Below are 9,369 nucleotides of genomic sequence, written 5' to 3' on the forward strand. Positions count from 1 at the left end.
GGTATCAAATTTTTAAAAAGCAAAATATATGTTTTGCTATTGTCTGATACCATCTTCTGATAGAGTCTAGTATAGATAAATAGTAGCGGGTTCCAAATTTTGAGAACTATATGAAAACCTTTTCCATTTCTATACTTAATTTATTTTTATAAATTGGGAGATTTTTCTTATCTAGTGTCAGAACTAAGATTGGCTCAAGAATCACTTGGGTTTTGTTGAGAGACTAGTTGAAGAGACTTTGGTCTGATAGGTGAATTTGTCTTGGCTTTATGGTCCTGAAAAACATTCCACCCGTTAAGTTATAAGGATTTTATTGACTTTATGCAACGATTCATGAATCGGTCAGCATCGCATCTAGCAGATGGAAAAGAGCTCCGAGGAATTGTACAAAACGAAAGACTTTTATATGCAAAAGGGAGCAGTAGCAAGGAAGTTATACTAGCAAAACGTGGGTTGGTTATGGCAAGGTCATTTCATTCAGGAGATGCAGGGCTCCATCAGGCAGGAGAGGTCAAATTATACTTCAGGTAAGTCTCAGCTTGGTGATGTGGGGCTTAGCATAAGGGACTCCATTTTGGGACTGTTGTCTTGTTTTTAACAATAAGCTAGTCTAGTTTTTAGAAACTGAAGAACAATGTGAAATCTTTAAATAGTGGGTTTTTCAAAGATTCACATATACTTTCTAGAATAACTACAGAATAATGCTGATTTAATAATTATTTTTCCAGGTAATTATTCTTTTTTAAAATAATTTGCAGTAAATTCATTTCCTTTCTGTAATTTTAATTTAAATTTTGATTAGGCAATACACTAACATATTTCAAATTCAAAAGCTACAGAATTATATTCAGTAAAAGTTCCTTTCTTTCCCCACTGACCTACTCAGTTTTATTTCTTGAGGCAAAAATGCCCCCAGGTTCTTCCATAATCCCTCCAGACGTGTTCTGTGCATATGAAATCAGGGATGTACATTTTTTCCTCCTCTATCTCACACTCATCCTTACCTTAAAAAACACACACACACAAATAAAAATACCCTCTGATAATACCCTACACAAACTGTTCCTGGCTTTTTACTTAGCGTTTTCTATCTTGGAGATGATTCCATCTTAGTACATAAAAAGCCACCTCATATTTGTTAAACAGCTTATTTTTATTATAAACTATGCTGCGAGGAATACGTTAGCTGCAGCACTGCCTGGTCCAAGGATGTGTGCACTGGTGATGTTGCTCTATATTTCAAGTTGCTCTCCATATAAAATCGAGTTTCTTAATCCTCAGTTTCTCTTTACAACACTAACAAGAACACTTTAACTGATGAGAAAGCTGGGTTTTACCAAATCTTCCCCAGTCACCCAGTCAAAACTTCATATACTTATTCTCCTCGCCACACTTCCCTGGGTGAGGAACCCCCACTCTTCCGCAGGGTGCACCCCTCCTGCATCTGCAGGCCCTCGAGCAGTAGAGCTGTGCACTATCCAACCACCTATACGAGCTCCCCACAACATTCCGCCTGTCCCTCCCCACTGAGCCTCGCTTTATTTATTCTCTTCTGCGTCATTTATTTTAAGCTCCTGCTGTACCCTTGCTTGACATCATGGCCCAACTGCGTAACACCGTCTCTCATGTCAGGCTTATATGTGCCATAGAGACACCGCTGACGTGGCCTGGATTTTGGAACACATTCCGCAGTTGGTGTGCGTGCAGAGCACAGGGACAGGGAATTATGCTGTTAAACTGCAGATTGAGTATGACTAGTAATATAATGACGCTTTTGGTGTTTTGCCTCCATGGAAAACCATAGATGAAGAAACATTTGAATCAGGTAAGTAAAACATGCGTGTGTGGTTCTGATTTTTAAATGTATACAGTATTTCAGATTTTGGTGTAAGTTGAACACCTGTTTAGGGGTATGACACAAGCATTGTTTAAATTCATCAACAGTGTAGTCGTGAGACGTAAATTTCATCTTAGCCATTAGAGCCATTTTGGAACTGTGAGGGCATTGTTGGTTGTCACCTTGGTTAGGGATGCCCCTGGCCTTTGATTGGCAGGAATTGGAAAGGCTAGGGGTTGTGCAGTCCATGACACCGTCCGGCACAATGCTTTGAATTTCCTGCCGAACAAAACTCAGTACAAATACGCGAGAAGTTCTTTGGTACTCACAATAGTGAGGTAAGTTCTCACCAGACGGACACGAAGAGCTGGTGGCTTAGAAGCCAGTCACCATGGCGAGAGACGTTTGAACAGAAAAAAGACACCGTCTTGCAATGGCTGAAAATCAATCAATTCCACACACTGTGTATAGCATACTGATAGCAGGTAACCTGGATAGTGAGCTATGGGTGCCGAATCCGTTATTTTCTTTAATGTGTGATTTGTTATTACTGATGATACACGGTATCATCAAGTGTCTGTCCCTCACAATAATGTTGACATCATTAGAGCAGCATAGACCCCTCAGAATATCTTTAAAAAACTGGCCACCTTCTGGGGCCTGTTAGTATTACTCACCCTCTTTCAAGTGGGTGCTTCCCCACTTTCTCCCTTTCATCATCTGTAACTGCTTTGGCATGTTCCCCCTCGTTCACTCAAGGCAAGCTCTCTTCCTCTTACCATATTCAAGGAAATGTCTGTGCTCAGTTTCGCCTGTCTTTGGGGGGCCAGCTGGAGATGGGAGGGTGCGTGGACCAGGGAAGGGTAAGGAAGGAGGACTCTCAGGCTCCCCTGTGGCAGTGCCTGCCCCACGCCCCTGCCCCAGGCCCCTGCCCACTTCCTCCACTTTGGGGCTTCCCAGGCTGCAGCCCAGCTGCCTCTGGGGAAGGGGGAGAGCGGAGGCTCAAATCAGTTGCCTTTCTATAATTTCTCTCTCTCAAGCCTCATTCCATGCCAAGCAGGGAGGAGTTTTCATGGATAAAAAGCCTTCAGGGAGAATCCAACTAAGCAACTTGCAGAAAAAGCTACTGTGCCCCCAGCAGCAGGGTCATGCCAATGGCTCTGGGGGTGAGGGGGAGGGTGTTCGTTCTGCCAGGACTCCCAGCTTCTCTAAGGGGGACGTGACTGCCTCGCTTTGTCATTTGTCTTTATTTGATGGCTGCTTGATCTCAAAGGCTTAACTTTTTCATGTTTGTTTATTTATTTATTTGTTCTTACACTTCCTCAAATGTCCAGAGGAACTTTCAGAAGGTAACTGTTTTTATTTCCTGGGTAAGCCAAATAAAGCTATGTTTAAGCTCTTTCAGTGCCTCAAAGTGAAGACCTGACAGAATACATTTTCAGATACATGATACTTTAAGGCTGAAATATTCAATTTCATAGAAAATATTTAAAAGTAAACACTGAAAGAAATTCAGCTTGATGAATAGATCCCTAAGTAAACATTTCCCTTTAAACTTACTGACATATTTCGGTTAGAAAAATATGCTTACTTACCAGAGATGGAATCGATATTGGTGTGTTTTCCTTATATTTTAAAATGTGTGGGGTTTTTTTTAAAGAAAACAAAGGTTAAGAGGAAAAGCTTGTATGTATCAGTTCATTCTATGAACAAAAGCTCTTTATGTATTTTTTCAATGATCAGAACAGAGTTGTGTAAGTGACGAGAAACAGATGTTAGCAAAACATAACTGGAAATGACATTTCTCTCTGGAGTTTATAACAATTTCACTGAGACCCCAGGGGAAGCAGAGGCAGGGGTTTCAGGGCTGCTGGACAGTGTTCTTCCCTTTTTGCCTCTCCCGTTCTTGGACCGTGAGAAGCAATTGGCAGCTGTAGAGCAAATACTAACTATGCAGAATGAGCCGTTTAATAATCCTAATAAGGCTAATATGCAAATTGTCCCCTTGGGAGTTTGACCAGGAGTTCGATCACTCACTATGACATGCACTGACCACCAGGGAGTGACATGGGACATGGCAGGCAACCAGCAGCTGTGGCAGGGCACTGAGGGAGTGAGGGAAGGAGAAGGAAGGGAGGCCAGGAGGTGGAGAACCTGATTGGCCCTGATCACTGGCCAGGCCTAGGGACCCTACCCGTGCACGAATTTTGTGCACCAAGCCTCTAGTGGAGAAGATAAAATCCCATCTCTCTAACAAAGAAGTTACTTACAGGACCTGCAGAAATCAATGGCTACAAATTAAAGCCAAACCCAGATATTTGTTTGTGTTTTTTAATCAGTTTACTTTGGGCATGTTTAAGAATATACCCAATTTTTATATGTTTTTCCAATGACTCAATATCTTTCTTATAACTTTACATAAGCCTAAAATTGGTTCCTGTTCCCAACCATACGAGACAGACTATATGAAGTGTACTGCTAACATTCTGAAGAGTGTCTCCATGTAGTTTGGAACACGGGATAGCATGGAAAGTGCTTAGGACATTCTTCAGTCAGTCACTCAAGGCTAAGACAGCGGTGCTGCCATGGACTACAATAGGGTCACTGAAGATTTGGAGAGAATCGCATGCCTCTGTTCTAAGTAAACTTCTCCTCCTTCCCCATGTGTTCCGCTCCTGCCCTCTGTGTCCCAGACAAGGAGGAGTTTGTTGGCCACGGTCAGAAGTTCTTTATCGGTAGGTGTGGATGAATCAGAGGTGGGTCTTTGTCACTCCCTAAGTTACATTCACACCTGACAACCTTCTGATAACTTGTTTTGCTGGTGGACATTTCCAACCTTGTTCCTTGTTCTGCTTTTCCTCTATCTTTTGTGTGTGTGTGTGTGTGTGTGTGTGTGTGTGTGTGTATTCTGATGTGTTGATCATTCATTGTTATTCATCTGGTTTCCAGTGGATACTTCTTAATTATTTCCCCAGTATAAATCTTTTGTATTCTACCAGACTGTCCCACAAGTGCTCTTTAGTGATACAATAAGCAAATGTATTGAGGATAATAAGAGCTGTTTTTCTTTGTTAGAGAAAGGATTGTGGAAGGATTGTGGGGTGTGGGGGTGGGCTGAGGCATGCTAAGATAAATCCTATAGTGCTGAATTGGCCTTGAAGGTGTTGGTGTGAAATCATGCTTTTCAACCTATATAGATGCAAATATAGATGTGTGTATGTGTGTGTGTGATATACATATAAAGTCCCCAGCTCTACCTACTGAGAGGGCCTGGGAGCAGCTTTGGCACTACCAGAAAGCCCTGTGGTTCAGTGGGCAGATTAAGCAGGATTCCAGGAGTTTGCAAATCACGACTAAAATGTCCAACTCTGGCACTGGACACGCAGTTGTGAACAACCACCAATCCTGTCTGTGTCTTAGTGTTTCCATCGGAGAATGTGAGTAATAAGCCTGCTCCACTGTTTCTACCCTAGCCCGAGCCACCAGCCCCCCTCATCTGGGAGTAGCCCCCAAACTGCTGCCCCCTGACCCTATGCCTCCTCGGCCTACAGTTTACATCCCGCCTTCAGCAACCAGAGGAATTCTTTTAACATAAACCAAATCATGTCACACCCACCTCTTGACCATCCAGTGACTTCCCACCCCACTTTGACCACAGTCCAACATGGGACCGAGGCCCTGTGTGGTCTCCCCAGCTTCCTCTCCAACCCACTTCCTACCACTGTCCCTCCTGCTCACTGCCCATGGCTACACAAGCTCCATACTCTTCCTCAAGCGCTTCAAGCCCACTCCTTTTTCTGCACCTTTGCAGTTGCTATTCACTCAGCCAGGTCTGCTCTTCCCCCAGATGCCTCCTTAGCTGGCTCCATTACCTACTCAGTGTCAATGTTTTGGACAATTCACTGAACCGCCTACCTGAAGAAGCACCTTGTCAACTCTCTATCCACCGATACTCCTCCTAAGTACTCATTGTTGTTGTTGATTTTTGTCTCTCCTCCTCCATAAGATGTAAATTCATGAGGAAAAGGCCTGGGTTTAGTTGGCCGTTATCTGACCAGCACCTGTACAATGCCTGGCACATAGTGGGCATTGGGTGCCACTTAGAGGTAATGTCTGGGCATCTTATTGTTTTTATTCCTATCGCTTCCTCTCTCCTACCGTCAGACAGGCATGGCTCTGCTAGTCAGCATCAGATCGCAGTCACTGCGTGTCCACCAGGTTGGAAGCTGGACAGAATCTCCTGCCTGGATCTCACGTTCTGTGCTTTTCCCCTCCAGCTGGTTTCCGCCGCAGCATGCGTCTCTGTCGCAGGAGGTCTCTGCTCCCCACCCTGTGCTGCCCCAGCAGCTGCCCCAGTGCGGCCGGGGCCCCCTATGAGGAGGTGGTGAGGCACCAGCGGTGCCCCTCGGACAAGCACCGCCTCATCGTGCTCGTGGGTACGTCCCATCCAGGTGGGCAGTGTCTCTCCTGCTCCACAGTGAGGCCTCCCTTCTCCACTCAGTGGTGAACGCAGAACTCTTAGGGGCTGCCGTAGGGACAGCTTAAAAAATAAAGCCTGTTTTATATGTGTGTGTGTATAGATAAACCCTTAGTGCATCATGCTTTTATTGTCTACAATTGAATGTCACATGCCGTAGTGTTTTTGAACTTGTAGAGTAACAAGTTGTATGGTGATGAGGTCATAACTGAGATTTATTTATTTATATACTAGAGGCCTGGTGCACAAAAATTTGTACACTCGGGGGGGTCCCTCAGCCTGGCCTATGCCCTCTCGCAGTCTGGGACCCCTTGGGAGATGACCACCTGCTAGATTAGGCCCGCTCCCTGGGGGAATCGGGCCTAAGCTGGCAGTCAGATATCACTCTGGCAGCCTTACATCACTCTGGCAGCCCGGCAGCCCTTGGGGGATGTCAACTTGCCAGCGGGGAGCAGGCCTAAACTGCAGTTGTATATCCTTAGCGCTGCTGAGGAGGCAGGAGAGGCTCCCGCCACCACCGCTGTGCTGGCAGCCATCAGCCTGGCTTGTGGCTGAGCCGAGCTCCCCCTATGGGAGCACACTGACCACCAGGGGGCAGCTCCTGCATTGAGCGTCAGTGTGTGTCATAGTGACCAGTCATTCCCAGTCTTTCAGCTGTTAGGGTCAGTTTGCATATTACCCTTTTATTATATAAGATTTATGTTTTTGCCTGATTAGAATTTGTTCTCTAAGCATAAATGACTGTGCTCCCGGACTGGATCATTAGTCTGTATAAGGGGAAAAAGAATCCTTAAGATCCATTTTTAAAAGAAATTTGTAACCATCTCCTTTAGAGAAGTGTCAAAAACTCCTGGGCCGTATCATTGGTGCTAAACAACAAGGCACATAAGTGCGGGTTGACCTTTTGTGACCCAGATCCCCACCAGGCGGTCCTGGGTCCTGGCAGCGGCAGTCACCTCGTCTCACTGCCACCTTCTCTGCAATCAGGGCAGGTCCCTGTAGGGCTAACAACGTGGCTTATAGCCAGGACCTGCAGAGTGTGCAGGGCACAGTGCAAAACGGGACTGCAAGGCCCCTTGTTCAAAAGTTACTAGGGATTTACTGCGGCAAAAGAAGAGCATTTAACCAAGTGCAGTCCCCGAAGCATGGGCCCTGAGAACCGCACGGGCTCCGTGCCCAGGAGGTCAGCCCTGCCTCCAGTGGCATGGAGGGGTGTTGACTCAACCGCCTGTTGCCTGTGGGGAAAAGTGCCCCTGACTCCTGTCAGTCGCAGGACCGCTCACTGTGGGGCCTGGCTTCTGGGTGGCAGATGCTCTGAAATGAGGTAGGGAATTCGCTCAGGGTCCACATTAGACAAGGATGGCTGGGGTGTCAGTTTCTGGCAACTCCCCGCCTCGTTTCTGCACGTTGGAGAAGCGTGGATCCTTCTGGGCTGCTCCAGTGCATGAGACAGGAAGCTCTGCCGTTTCCCTAAGAACAGCTGCTCTCGGGTTTCTTCAGGGGAAGGACTGACACGGTGATGTCACCGCCTCACTGTACCTGCCCACACCTGACGAGTTCTGTCTGTGACTGCGTGTGTAGGGCCTTCTGGTGTTGGAGTGAACGAACTGAGAAGACAACTCATTGGACTCAATCCTGGCCATTTTCAGACTGCTGTGCCACGTATGTCTCGTTTCTCTTTCATAGCGGTTCATGTTTGGGTAAACATTTCCTCGCGTCTGCAGATGCACCGAACTCACTCAGTTATGTCATACCCTCTTTGTTGTAAAAATATACGACGCAAGGGCAGTTCTTAAAATGTCTAACTGTATTTATTTTAAAGAGGGAAATGACTTACTAACTAGGCTTTTAAAAGGTGACTGTCTTTTTTCCATTTGTTAACAATCATATAAATGACCTTTCAGGACCACTGATATAAAGCAATAGAAACTGCCTTCAGTTCTTGCTGCCTTCCTGGCACTGTGCTTGACTCTTACTAGCTTTTTTATTAAAATGTATGATATATGCACATATAATGTTATGTAACTATAAGTGTGATTGTACTGTACATTGTGGGAAGAGTTTGCGGGTGCTTCCCCTTCACCCCAAGGCAAGACAGAGGACCTTAGGGAAGCCACTTAAAGAGCTTAATATGGGTTTCCTGCAATGTAGGTGTCAAACTGAACCTAAAAATATCTAAAGGACAGAACTTGGAGGAAGTGACCAACGGCTGTAGTTTTGGAAGTAGCTGCCCTTTTAGAGTCTGCCACAGCAAAAAACGTTGTGATGTTTCCCAAGGACCAGATGCAGGTGGATTATGTGGGAGAGCGACCCTTCCTGGGGTTGTCTTAGTTTTGCCAAAGAGGAAGTCTCAGTAGAAAGAGGCCAAAAGGGGACCCCAGATACTTCAGGGTGCGGACGAAATCACAAATGACTGGCTGGAATGGGGTTGGATTTGAATACACATTCGTTGAATAAATGGATGAGCAGACAATGGATCACTTTCAGGTATTCAATGGACTCCTATGTTCCCTACCCGGTGCTATTTAAGTTGAAGACTATAATCCAAGTGCTCAAATCAACCAATCAGACTGAATTCAGACTCCACCGCCCTCTCCTTTCTGTAGGTACCTAAAACAAGTCACCATTTCCCACAGACTGCGGACGGCCCTTGGCTTTCTCCATGTCAAATCTGACACAATCCGGTGCAGTAGAAAACAGTCCAGGAGGAGTCAGAACACCTAGGTTCTTGTTCTCAACTTAGCTTTTCATTAGTCTGTGTATGTGAGCAAGTCAGTTACTCTCTGAAATCTCCAGTTAGCTATGGTAATAGCATTTCACTCGGCCAGAAGTGTGAGGGGTGAAAGGAGATCTGTGAAGTGCACCATGTAAACATAATATATTGCTGGGATTGCTACCTGGGCGGCATATTAGGGCTCATACATAATTCACTGCTACTTATTTAGAAGCTAGATCAGGTGTTCCCTTAGGGTATCCCTATCCTGGCTTAATACCTAATATATTCTTGTCCACACCATGAGCATTAAATAAAGGTTTACAGATTGAATAATTTTTT

At 45.4% G+C, this 9,369-nt stretch overlaps 1 protein-coding gene across 11 annotated transcripts in view; it reads left to right on the top strand.

Annotated features, from left to right (window-relative positions):
- Positions 1–9,369, top strand: part of MPP4 (membrane protein, palmitoylated 4) — a 32,114-nt gene that overhangs the window by 16,301 nt on the left and 6,444 nt on the right. For 8 of the 11 annotated variants that reach the window (XM_015559116.1, XM_015559111.1, XM_015559110.1 and 5 more), the window contains 5 exons: positions 1,805–1,825; positions 3,172–3,186; positions 4,531–4,572; positions 6,115–6,273; positions 7,896–7,976. In XM_015559116.1, the coding sequence (XP_015414602.1) occupies positions 1,805–1,825; positions 3,172–3,186; positions 4,531–4,572; positions 6,115–6,273; positions 7,896–7,976 (318 nt within the window). The remainder of the gene's footprint in view (positions 1–1,804; positions 1,826–3,171; positions 3,187–4,530; positions 4,573–6,114; positions 6,274–7,895; positions 7,977–9,369) is intronic. The other 3 variants (XM_015559114.1, XM_015559119.1, XM_015559115.1) reach the window with 2 other exon arrangements.

This window comes from Myotis davidii, unplaced genomic scaffold (genome assembly GCF_000327345.1).
Source record: "Myotis davidii unplaced genomic scaffold, ASM32734v1 scaffold914, whole genome shotgun sequence".
In the NCBI taxonomy this organism is placed as follows: domain Eukaryota; kingdom Metazoa; phylum Chordata; class Mammalia; order Chiroptera; family Vespertilionidae; genus Myotis; species Myotis davidii.